Source organism: Callionymus lyra, chromosome 15 (assembly GCF_982586985.1).
Source record: "Callionymus lyra chromosome 15, fCalLyr1.hap1.1, whole genome shotgun sequence".
Taxonomy (NCBI): Eukaryota; Metazoa; Chordata; class Actinopteri; order Syngnathiformes; family Callionymidae; genus Callionymus; species Callionymus lyra.
Window position 1 is genome coordinate 6,598,115 of NC_141832.1, and position 13,038 is coordinate 6,611,152.

The window sequence follows — 13,038 nt, forward strand, 5'->3', positions numbered from 1 at the left end:
CTGAAGGTTCTCTTTCTTCTTCTCTGAAGGTTCTTCTCTTTCTTCGTCTCTGAAGGCTCTTCTCTTTCATCGTCTCTGAAGGTTCTTCTCTTTCACCGTCTTCGTCTCTGAAGGTTCTTCTCTTTCTTCGTCTCTGAAGGTTCTTCTCTTTCATCGTCTCTGAAGGTTCTTCTCTTTCATCGTCTCTGAAGGTTCTTCTCTTTCACCGTCTTCGTCTCTGAATGTTCTTCTCTTTCATTGTCTCTGAAGGTTCTTCTCTTTCATTTTCTTCATCTTTGAAGGTTCTTCCCTTTCATCGTCTCCGAAGGTTCTTCTCTTTCATCGTCTTCGTCTCTGAAGGTTCTTCTCTTTCATCGTCTTCATCTCTGAAGGTTCTTCCCTTTCATCGTCTTCGAAGGTTCTTCTCTTTCATCGTCTTCGTCTCTGAAGGTTCTTCTCTTTCATCGTCTTCGTCTCTGAAGGTTCTTCCCTATCATCGTCTTCATCTTTGAAGGTTCTTCCCTTTCATCGTCTCCGAAGGTTCTTCTCTTTCACCGTCTTCGTCTCTGAATGTTCTTCTCTTTCATCGTCTCTGAAGGTTCTTCTCTTTCATTTTCTTCATCTTTGAAGGTTCCTCCCTTTCATCGTCTCCGAAGGTTCTTCTCTTTCATCGTCTTCATCTTTGAAGGTTCTTCTCTTTTATCGTCTTCATCTTTGAAGGTTCTTCTCTTTCATCGTCTTCGTCTCTGAAGGTTCTTCTCTTTCATCGTCTTCGTCTCTGAAGGTTCTTCCCTTTCATCGTCTCTGAAGGTTCTTCTCTTTCATTTTCTTCATCTTTGAAGGTTCTTCTCTTTCATCGTCTTCATCTTTGAAGGTTCTTCTCTTTCATCGTCTTCATCTTTGAAGGTTCTTCTCTTTCATCGTCTTCGTCTCTGAAGGTTCTTCCCTTTCATCGTCTCTGAAGGTTCTTCTCTTTAATCGTCTTCATCTCTGAAGGTTTTTCTCTTTCACCGTCTCTGAAGGTTCTTCTCTTTCACCGAGATGTTACAGAACAAACTCACGACGTCGCACCTTCACAAACATCTCGTCGAGTCTCTTCGCGTGTCTGGACCAAATTGTGCCGAGTCATTAGCATGATTCTGCAGAATCATGACTCGGCAGAATCCGAACCTCCCTCTGGTCGAGAAAGTGAAAGTAGAAACAGGAAGTTGACGTTTTATTCATGGGTTGAACAGGAGCAAGGCATTAATGAAGGTGAAGGTTCGAAAACACGTCTCAACTCACGAAAAATAATTGTTTGTATTTATTATTTATTTTATCTTCAATTGAATACTTTTTATTTGTTTCACACGTATTTGGATCAACATGATATTTTAATATAACGATCAAAGAAGTTAAGCGTTTATTATTATTATTTGTGTAACTCTCTCACAGCTCCAGAGTTGAACCAGTGACTCGTGGATGATGCTTCCGGCCCTGAGGTCTGCTCGAGGGTCTTCAGGCAGTGGGGATCCAGACGCTCTTCCACTGGACGGCGTTCCTCCACATGTGCTCCAGCACCGATGACGCCCGCCAGTCCTGGTCGCCGTGGCAACGTAGCATCTTCAGGGGACAGGTGTGCCGCAGGAACTGGCAACCCTGGGGGTCAGAGGTCAGGAAGGTGAGATGAGGACGAGGTCAGAGGTCGAGGGGTCTAACGCCCACCTCAGGACCGCCCCAGTACCACACGGCCCGGATGACGCTGTGGTTGGCGAGTGCGCGGGTCAGCGGGTCACTGCGACCCGTCACCACGTTGACCAGCCCCGCGGGCAGATCTGCTGCCTGGAGTACCTGGAGGAGAACACAAGGTCACGGGGCTCGTCGCGTCAGGTGAACCCGGGGTCTCACCTGGATGAAGGTCAGTGCAGGAAGTGGACACGTCTCGCTGGGAACCATGACGACGGCGTTGCCGGTGGCGATGGCCGCCCCGAGGATGGTTACCATGGCGAGGAGAGGGAATTTGTCAGGGAGCACGACCCCGATCACACCCAGAGCCTCAGGCAGCGCCAGACCACACCCGGACTGAGGAACGGACTGAAGTTGGACCAGGTCAGATCTTCATCTTCATCATCATCATCTTCATCATATAAACATCATCTTCATAATCATCATAATATAATCTTCATCATCTTCATCTAAACATCATTATCTTCATCATCTTCATCTAAACATCATCATCATCATCACCTTCACCTTCATCCCCTCCATATTCATCTTGACCTTCATCATCTTCACCTTCATCATCATCATCATCTTCATCTAAACATCATCTCCATCATCATCATCACCATCATCATCATCACTCACCAGACTTGATCCCTGGATCTTGTCACAGTACGACGCCCACTCATAGAGTCGGGTCACACTAAGCTCCGCCTCCTCCAGACCCGTCTGATCGCCGACAGCTGAAGCCAACGACCTCTTGTTGACCTCCAGACCTTTGGCCAGAGACAGCAGCGACTGAGCACGAGAGGATGCACTCTTCTTCATCCAGCTGGGACGGAGAGAGGACGAGAAGAAAGGAGAGAAGGAGGTAATTTAAGAATGAATAAAGGAGTGAGGAAGAAGAAATATAAAGAGGGAGACGGAATGATAAGAAAGAAGGAGAAACGACAAGAAAGAATGATAATAAAACAAAGAGGAAGAAAAGAGTTTAAGAATGATAAAGAAGAGAAGTGGAACGAAGAAGAAGAAAAAGAAAGAAGGAGATGAAGATGATGACGTCATAGAGTCTTCTCACCCTGGTTGAACTTTGACTGCAGCCTCCACACTGTTCCTCACGTCCTTCTCGCCTCCGTCAGGACAATACGCCACTGTGCCTGTGGCGCCCCCTGGTGCCGGCACCGCCACAGTGCAGCCGGACACGGACTTGCAGGCCTTACCTGCCACGAACTGTAGGAAGGACTTGGGAGCGCTGGAGAGGAGGATGGAGGAAGAAGAAGAGGAGGAGCTTCATCAGTGTCTTCATCAGTATGTGTCGCTGCACATACACACCTGCTGGTGAGATCAGGTACTACAGCTGCGCATGGTTCAGTTCCAAACGCATCAAAGTCCACTTGAGAGCGTCGAGGAGGTGATGATGAGGAGGAGGAGGAGGATGAAGAGGGAGTGAGATACTGGTACAGACCCTGGAGAGGATCAGTCACACAACGTCAGTCACCCCCCCCTTACATGGATGATGATGTCACACCGACCTCTTGACCTCCGTCCGTGCAGGTGCCGCTGACCTTGTGACCCGTGGCTGGGAAACATGGATCCAGCAGCGACAGCGAGTTGATCCAGACCGAGCCCACGCACAAGCTGCAGGAGCAACGCAGAGGTGAGCATCGTCCCAGCTACCCCGGGTGAGAGGCAGAGGACACCCTGCATCATGTTCTAAAATACATTTTTCTATTTGTAGCCTTTTGTCTCACATTTTCAATATCGAATCATTTAATACTTTATTTAAAGGTTTATTTTTTAATATCGAATCATTTAATACTTTTTTTATTTTAAGGTTTATTTTTTAATATTCAATCATTTAATACTTTATTTATTTAAAGGTTATTTTTTTAATATTGAATCATTTATTTATTATTTATTCAAAGGTTTATTTTTAATATTGCATCATTGAATACTTTATTTAAAGGTTTATTTTTTAATATTAAATAATTTAATACTTTATTTAAAGGTTTATTTTTAATATTGCATCATTGAATACTTTATTTATTTAAAGGTTTATTTTTAATATTGCATCATTTAATACTTTATTGAAAGGTTTATTTTTTAATATTGCATCATTTAATACTTTATTGAAAGGTTTATTTTTTAATATTGAATCATTTAATACTTTATTTAAAGGTTTATTTTTTAATATTGAATCATTTAACTCTTTATTTAAAGGTTCATTCTTTCATTAATAAAAGTTCATTGATATTCTTCATCTAAAAATACAACATTGAATTTTCTAGATTCAATATCTTTTCATGCGTTATCTTGTGGTCGTTTATATTTATAAATGTCGGACCTTCAGCCAATCATGTGACGCACAGACGATCACATGACGACGTAGAAACACCTGATCAGGTAGATCTGTGCTCCGTTAGTCACGTCTGGTGACTCTGTTACACCATCATTTATATTGAATTTAAAATACTACCAATAAAACATATTTTTGAACTATAGGAATTAAAATACCAGACTATTTATTAAGAAATTGAACTTTGAACTATGAACCTTTAATGGTGGACTCACTTCTTGCAGGTCTCCAGAGCCAGAGTCAGGTCTTCAGTCCAGACGGAGGCGCCGTGACCGTGAGGACTGTGGTTCGCTGACGACAATCATGACAGGAACCAGTTACAACTAGAACAACAAATATATATATATATATATATAACAATACTATATTGATACTACGATAATACTACTATGACAGGTAGAACTTTATTGATCCTTCGGGAAATTGTTTATACTAAAATGATACTACTACAATGATACTACAATAATACTAGAATAATACAACAATAATACTACTACAATGATACTATAATGCTACTACAATGATACTACAACAATGATGCCACACTAATACTACAATAACAAGTATCTCACCGAGGGTCGCGGCCTCAGTGTTGCTCCTGAAGGTCATGAGGGGCAGCAGGGGTCCGGGGGAGGGGCTTAACACGCAGAGAGAAGAGGGCGTGGCCCCGCACAGCAGGGTGGGGGGGTACATGGCGCCGGAGGAGGGGGGGGCAGAAGACTGGACCAACTAGAGAAGAAGATACTTTAGATCCTGCAGTGGTCCGGACGACTCTGACTCACCGTCGCCCCCTGTTGCTGAGCCTGCTGAACTGCAGCCTCCACCTCCCGCCTCTGGGCCTCGCTGCTCACACACACACACTTGAGGCTGGACAAACGCACACGCACACACTCCACAACGTCCTGCAACACACTCTCCTGGACACACAACACCCAGTTGACCTGCAACACAACAACAACATGTGAGTGTGCGTCTCAGTTTGTGTGTGTATTTGTGACATGATGATGTGCGTTTGTGTTTATCCACTTGTAACTTGTGTATTTGTCTCACTGTGTGTTTCTCATTATTGTGTCATGTTTTGTTGTGTCATTAATGTTTGTATGCGATTTGTTAATAAAAGGTTTGTGCGCGTGTATCAAACGTTTGTGTTTTTATCTGTGTGCTTGTCATCACAAGTGAGTTTGTGTGTCCACTAGAGTATGTTTGTGTGTCCACTAGTTTGTGTTTGTGCATCCACAAGTGTGCATCTGTGCGTCCACAAGTGTGAGTCCACAAGTGTGCATCTGTGCGTCCACTAGTGTGTGTTTGTGCGTCCACTAGTGTGTGTTTGTGCATCCGTGTGTCCACTAGTGTGTGTTTGTGCATCTGTGTGTCCACTAGTGTGTGTTTGTGCGTCCACAAGTGTGTGTGTGCGTCCACAAGTATGTGTGTGTGTGCGTGCGTCCACAAGTGTGTGTGTGTGTGTGTGCGTCCACAAGTGTGTGTTCGTGCGTCCACAAGTGTGTGTCCACAAGTGTGTGTGTTTGTGCGTCCACAAGTGTGCGTCCACAAGTGTGTGTGTTTGTGCGTCCACTAGTATGTGTGTGTGTGTCCACTAGTGTGTGTGTGTGTGTGTGTGTGTGTGTGTGCATGTGCATCAACAAGTGTGTTTGTGCATCCACAAGTGTGTGTGTATGCTTCCACTAGTGTGTGTGTGTGTGCATCCACAAGTGTGTGTGTGTGCGTCCACTAGTGTGTGTGTGTGCGTCCACTAGAGTGTTTGTGCGTCCACTAGTGTGTGTGTGTGCGTCCACTAGAGTGTTTGTGCGTCCACTAGAGTGTTTGTGCGTCCACTAGTGTGTGTGTGTGCGTCCACCTCTCTCTTCTTCTTGAACGCCGCCTCGATGACGGCGTCCGCGGCGCTGTGAAGGTCAGCTGACTCGAAGACGATGAAGGGACAGGTGGCGCCGAGGTGAGGGGTCACAGACACGTGGACGCCGCTGCTCGCCGCCGCCCGACACAACTGCACGCCATCCTGAGACGACGACACCAGCATGACAAGACTGCGGGAATAGAACCAACAACCACTCACCTGTTCGTTGCCAGCATAGGTGACGTAGTTCACGTCCGGGTTCTCGGACACTTTAGCCGCAAGAGTAATGATGTCACTTCCTGTCAACACATTGATGGCCCCCACAGGAAGACCCGCCCCCGTGAAGAGCTGAGCCAATAGAAGAGCAGAGGCGCTGCTGGCACGACCAGGAACAACGATGACGGCGTTACCTGAAGCAGGTGAAGAACATCAAGGTATATGTATGTATGTATGTATGTATGTATGTATGTATATATACATACATGTCTATATATATATATATATATATATAGACACCCATAGAAAGTGTGTGTGTGCATCTATATACCCATAGACAGTGTGTGTGTATCTATATACCCATAGACAGTGTGTGTGTGCATCTATATACCCATAGACAGTGTGTGTGTGTATCTATATACCCATAGACAGTGTGTGTGTGTATCTATATACCCATAGACAGTGTGTGTGTGCATCTATATACCCATAGACAGTGTGTGTGTGTATATATATACCCATAGACAGTGTGTGTGTGTATCTATATACCCATAGACAGTGTGTGTGTGTGTGTATCTATATACCCATAGACAGTGTGTGTGTGTATCTATATACCCATAGACAGTGTGTGTGTATCTATATACCCATAGACAGTGTGTGTGTGTATCTATATACCCATAGACAGTGTGTGTGTGCATCTATATACCCATAGACAGTGTGTGTGTGTGTATCTATATACCCATAGACAGTGTGTGTGTGCATCTATATACCCATAGACACTGTGTGTGTGTATCTATATACCCATAGACAGTGTGTGTGTGTATCTATATACCCATAGAAAGTGTGTGTGTGCATCTATATACCCATAGACAGTGTGTGTGTATCTATATACCCATAGACAGTGTGTGTGTGCATCTATATACCCATAGACAGTGTGTGTGTGTATCTATATACCCATAGACAGTGTGTGTGTGCATCTATATACCCATAGACAGTGTGTGTGTGCATCTATATACCCATAGACAGTGTGTGTACATCTATATACCCATAGAAAGTGTGTGTGCGTGTGTGTGTGTGTGTGTGTGTGTGTGTGTGTGTGTGTGTGTGTGTGTGTGCATCTATATACCCATAGACAGTGTGTGTGTGTGTGTGCATCTATATACCCATAGACAGTGTGTGTGTGTGTGCATCTATATACCCATAGACAGTGTGTGTGTGTGCATCTATATACCCATAGACAGTGTGTGTGTGTGCATCTATATACCCATATTGTGACCCTGGTCTAGAAAGGCGCTATATAAATAGATATTATTATTATTATTATTATTATTATTATAGACAGTGTGTGTGTGTGTGCATCTATATACCCATAGACAGTGTGTGTGTGTGCATCTATATACCCATAGACAGTGTGTGTGTGCATCTATATACCCATAGACAGTGTGTGTGCATCTATATACCCATATTGTGACCCTGGTCTAGAAAGGCGCTATATAAATAGAGATTATTATTATTATTATTATGTATAATAATAATTAATTATTATTATGATTATTATTATAGACAGTGTGTGTGTGTGTGTGCATCTATATACCCATAGACAGTGTGTGTGTGCATCTATATACCCATAGACAGTGTGTGTGCATCTATATACCCATAGACAGTGTGTGTGTGCATCTATATACCCATAGACAGTATGTGTGTATGTGTGCATCTATATACCCATAGACAGTATGTGTGTGTGTGTGCATCTATATACCCATAGACAGTGTGTGTGTGCATCTATATACCCATAGACAGTATGTGTGCATCTATATACCCATAAACAGTATGTGTGTGTGTGTGTGTATCTATATACCCATAGACAGTATGTGTGTGTGTGTGCATCTATATACCCATAGACAGTGTGTGTGTGTGTGTGTGCATCTATATACCCATAGACAGTGTGTGTGTGCATCTATATACCCATAGACAGTGTGTGTGTGCATCTATATACCCATAGACAGTGTGTGTGTGTGCATCTATATACCCATAGACAGTGTGTGTGTGTGCATCTATATACCCATAGACAGTGTGTGTGTGTGTGTGTGCATCTATATACCCATAGACAGTGTGTGTGTGTGTGTGCATCTATATACCCATAGACAGTGTGTGTGTGTGTGTGCATCTATATACCCATAGACAGTGTGTGTGTGCATCTATATACCCATAGACAGTGTGTGTGTGTGTGTGCATCTATATACCCATAGACAGTGTGTGTGTGCATCTATATACCCATAGACAGTGTGTGTGTGCATCTATATACCCATAGACAGTGTGTGTGTGTGTGTGTGCATCTATATACCCATAGACAGTGTTTGTGTGCATCTATATACCCATAGACAGTGTGTGTGTGTGCATCTATATACCCATAGACAGTGTGTGTGTGTGCATCTATATACCCATAGACAGTGTTTGTGTGTGTGTGCATCTATATACCCATAGACAGTGTGTGTGTGTGTGTGCATCTATATACCCATAGACAGTGTGTGTGTGTGCATCTATATACCCATAGACAGTGTGTGTGTGTGTGTGTGCATCTATATACCCATAGACAGTGTGTGTGTGCATCTATATACCCATAGACAGTGTGTGTGTGTGCATCTATATACCCATAGACAGTGTGTGTGTGTGCATCTATATACCCATAGACAGTGTGTGTGTGTGCATCTATATACCCATAGACAGTGTGTGTGTGTGTGTGCATCTATATACCCATAGACAGTGTGTGTGTGTGTGTGCATCTATATACCCATAGACAGTGTGTGTGTGTGTGTGCATCTATATACCCATAGACAGTGTGTGTGTGTGCATCTATATACCCATAGACAGTGTGTGTGTGTGTGTATCTATATACCCATAGACAGTGTGTGTGTGTGCATCTATATACCCATAGACAGTGTGTGTGTGTGTGTGTGTGCATCTATATACCCATAGACAGTGTGTGTGTGTGCATCTATATACCCATAGACAGTGTGTGTGTGTGCATCTATATACCCATAGACAGTGTGTGTGTGTGTGTGCATCTATATACCCATAGACAGTGTGTGTGTGTGCATCTATATACCCATAGACAGTGTGTGTGTGTGCATCTATATACCCATAGACAGTGTGTGTGTGTGTGTGCATCTATATACCCATAGACAGTGTGTGTGTGTGCATCTATATACCCATAGACAGTGTGTGTGTGTGCATCTATATACCCATAGACAGTGTGTGTGTGTGTGTGCATCTATATACCCATAGACAGCGCCGGCAGGACTTTGCTGAAGAGAGAATAAGGTCCAGAGTCGTCGGAGTTCGTCACCAACACGACTCCTGCAGAACAAGAACTAAACTTCAAACATGACGTCAAGTGAAGAAGCTGAAGCTGGTTCTGACCCAGAGGAGTCCAGTTGGCGATGAGCGTGTCTCTGAGCTGAGCCCAGCTGCTGTAGAACTGACACAGTCGGACCAGAGCGCCGGAGGAACACGAGGCGCCGCTCAAGTCACACACTTGTGACACACACTGACCGTGCTGCCCGAGAAGACCCGCCATCCTGGGACCAGAACCATCAGAACCGTTAGTTACAGTCAGAACTATCAGACAGTACCATCAGTTACAGTCAGAACCATCAGACAGAACCTTCCGTCAGAACCAGAACCAGAACCATCAGGCAGTACCAACTGTTACAGTCAGAACCATCTGTCTGGACCAGAACCATCCGTCAGAACCATCAGTTACAGTCAGAACCATCAGTCGGAACCAGAACCATCAGACAGTAGCATCAGTTACAGTCAGAACCGTCGGACAGAACCATCAGTTACAGTCAGAACCATCAGACAGAACCATCAGTTACAGTCAGAACCAGAAAGATCAGACAGAACCATCAGTTACAGTCAGAAACATCCGTCGGAACCAGAACCATCCGTCGGAACCAGAACCATCAGACAGTACCATCAGTTACAGTCAGAACCGTCGGACAGAACCATCAGTTACAGTCAGAACCATCAGTCAGAACCAGAACCATCAGTTACAGTCAGAACCAGAACCATCAGTTACAGTCAGAACCGTCAGACAGAACCATCAGTTACAGTCAGAACCATCAGACAGAACCATCAGTCATAACCATCAGTTACAGTCAAAACCATCCGTCTGAACCAGAACCATCCGTCAGAACCATCATATACAGTCAGAACCATCAGACAGAACCATCAGTTACAGTCAGAACCATCCGTTACAGTCAGAACCAGAAAGATCAGACAGAACCATCAGTTACAGTCAGAACCATCCGTCAGAACCAGAACCATCCGTCGGAACCAGAACCATCCCTCAGAACCATCAGTTACAGCCAGAACAATCAGACAGTACCATCAGTTACAGTCAGAACCATCAGTAAGAACCATCAGGCAGAACCATCAGTTACATTCAGAACCATCAGTCAGAACCAGAACCATCAGTCAGAACCAGAACCATCAGTCAGAACGAGAACCATCAGTCAGAACCAGAACCATCCATCAGAACCATCAGTTACAGTCAGAACCATCAGTCAGAACCGTCAGTTACAGTCAGAACCATCAGTCAGAACCAGAACCATCCATCAGAACCATCAGACTGAAGAACCTACCTGAGCAGAACCTTGGACCTCTGCTGGCAGGAAAGGGCGGCCCAAGACCTCCGACCAATCACAGACGAGGAGATGCACTCGGTGATGTCATCATCAGTGGCCAGCATGTGGCTGCACACCTCAGCACCTGTGACATCATCATCGTGAGACACGAGGACCTTCTTCAGTGTCTCGTGTGACCTGCAGTACCTTGTGAGTCCAGCAGGGCTTGCGTGGGTCTCCCCGGGGGAAGAACAAAGTTCCCGTCGATGAAGAAGCCGAGGGTTCGACGATGATGGTCCAGCCACGCCTGAGACACACAACTACGTGTTCACACAACTATGTGTTCACACAACTACGTGCTCACACAACTACATGCTCACACAACTGTGTTGCAGCCGCACACGCGCATGGATGCTGTGAAACACAACACAAGTTATATCTGACGACACAACTTCTGAAATATGAAAGAAGCACAATTTTCATGTGTGTTTAAATTTGTGTTTCTTTAATATGTGGGTTTTCATTTGTGTGTGTGTTTAAATACGAGTGTGTTTTCATTTGTGTTGGTGAGTGTGTTTTCATTTGTGTTTAAATACAAGTGTGTTTTCATTGTGTGGGTGAGTGTTTTTTTTATTTGTGTGTGTGTGTGTTTAAATACGAATGTGTTTTCATTGTGTGGGTGAGTGTTTTTTCATTTGTGTGTGTGTTTAAATACGAGTGTGTTTTCATTTGTGTTGGTGAGTGTGTTTTCATTTGTGTGTGTGTTTAAATACGAGTGTCTTTTCATTTGTGTTGGTGGGTGTGTTTTCATTTGTGTGTGTGTTTAAATACGAGTGTGTTTTCATTTGTGTGGGTGAGTGTTTTTTATCATTTGTGTGTGTGTTTAAATACGAGTGTGTTTTCATTTGTGTGTGTGTGAGTGTGTGTGTGTGCGTGCGAGCGAGTGTGTGTGTGCGAGTGTGTGTGTATATGCGTGTGTATGTGTGTGTGTATGCGTGCGTGTGTGAATGCGTGTGTATGTATGCGAGTGTGTGTGCGAGTGTGTGTGTGTGTGTGTGTTCACCAGCAGAGGGTCAACTATTGACAGTTAGATCAAAGTTCATGTTTTAACCTTGAACTTTTCACTCGTTATATTTTCAGCTTAAAAACTTTATCAATTATTGTAACAGTTTATATTTTTTATAAACGTTTGTGTAACATTTTTCAAGGTGTTTTTTATTTGTTTTATTTCTTAGGATGAATGGTTAACTTCAAGTGAGTTAAAGTTAGTATGTTGAAGTACAGCCTCGTGTACTTGTTGACAGAAAGAAAAAGTATAAAGTACACGTTATTTAAGTATAAAGTAAAAGTTATCAAAGTATAAAGTACAAGTTATCAAAGTATAAAGTACAATTTATTAAAGTAAAAGAACAAGTTATCAAAGTATAAAGTAAAAGTTATCAAAGTATAAAGTACAATTTATTAAAGTAAAAGAACAAGTTATTAAAGTATAAAGTACAAGTTATCAAAGTATAAAGTACAAGTTATCAAAGTAAAATCAAAGTTTTTAAAGTAACATTTGAAGTATTTGACTCGAGTCACATGTTGGTCTTGTGAGTCCAGTTAACGATCCTCACGAGAGACCACAGCACTAGACTGGCACTCATCGTGCTCGTCACTGTGACGCCTGTGATGACGTCACACTCACCTGTGCACAGGTGAGGCTGGGAGCTGCTGCAGGTCCGTCATCCATGGTGAGGAAGATGTCGTGAACGGTCGCGCGGGGGGTTCCGGCCATAATACTGACACGAGCTCAAAAGTGTGTGTTTGGACTCGAACGTCGATCAAAGTTGACGTGAAGGCGCGTGAACCGTCCTCGCGTCAGCTCGACGTGCGCGCGTGTGACACTCGAGCTGCTCTGGAAAGACAGGAAAGGAGCGAACACACCAAGATAACTCCCACCTACTCACTTCCGGTCGAACTTCCTTCTGAGGCGGAAGCGATGAAATCGCCCGCGATAACTTACTTATTTTAATTTTTTTATTTTTAATTGTGACAACGTTGACCTTGTTTTATTGTCGTTATGATACGTGTCTAGTGATGCAATATAATAATAAAAAATGTATCACTTTGCGCGGCATTTTCAGCATAACACAATACATCGGTTGCATCAGAAATTAATCTATAATAGTGGTCGATATAAGCTAAATTCCGCTTATTTTCTCAATAAGGATTTTATGAATTTAAATTATTATAATTATTTTTAAATTATTTTATTCTGAATTAACGTCCACCTGATGTTGTGTCACTTCAATCGCGTCGTCGCGTCA

The 13,038-nt window shown here is 43.4% G+C and overlaps 1 protein-coding gene across 1 annotated transcript; it reads right to left on the minus strand.

Moving 5' to 3' along the window:
* Positions 1 to 1,269: 1,269 nt before the first annotated feature.
* Positions 1,270 to 12,668, minus strand: aldh16a1 (aldehyde dehydrogenase 16 family, member A1). Its single transcript, XM_087809717.1, has 17 exons — positions 12,417 to 12,668; positions 10,937 to 11,036; positions 10,748 to 10,874; positions 9,522 to 9,679; positions 9,381 to 9,458; positions 6,108 to 6,298; positions 5,892 to 6,050; positions 4,819 to 4,977; positions 4,609 to 4,765; positions 4,252 to 4,327; positions 3,213 to 3,318; positions 3,013 to 3,146; positions 2,759 to 2,932; positions 2,326 to 2,512; positions 1,867 to 2,052; positions 1,684 to 1,809; positions 1,270 to 1,617 (listed from the first exon to the last, which is right to left on the minus strand). Exons 1-17 carry the CDS (start codon positions 12,504 to 12,506, stop codon positions 1,477 to 1,479), a joined length of 2,349 nt encoding a protein of 782 aa, XP_087665843.1. The 5' UTR covers positions 12,507 to 12,668; the 3' UTR covers positions 1,270 to 1,476.
* Positions 12,669 to 13,038: the final 370 nt, after the last annotated feature.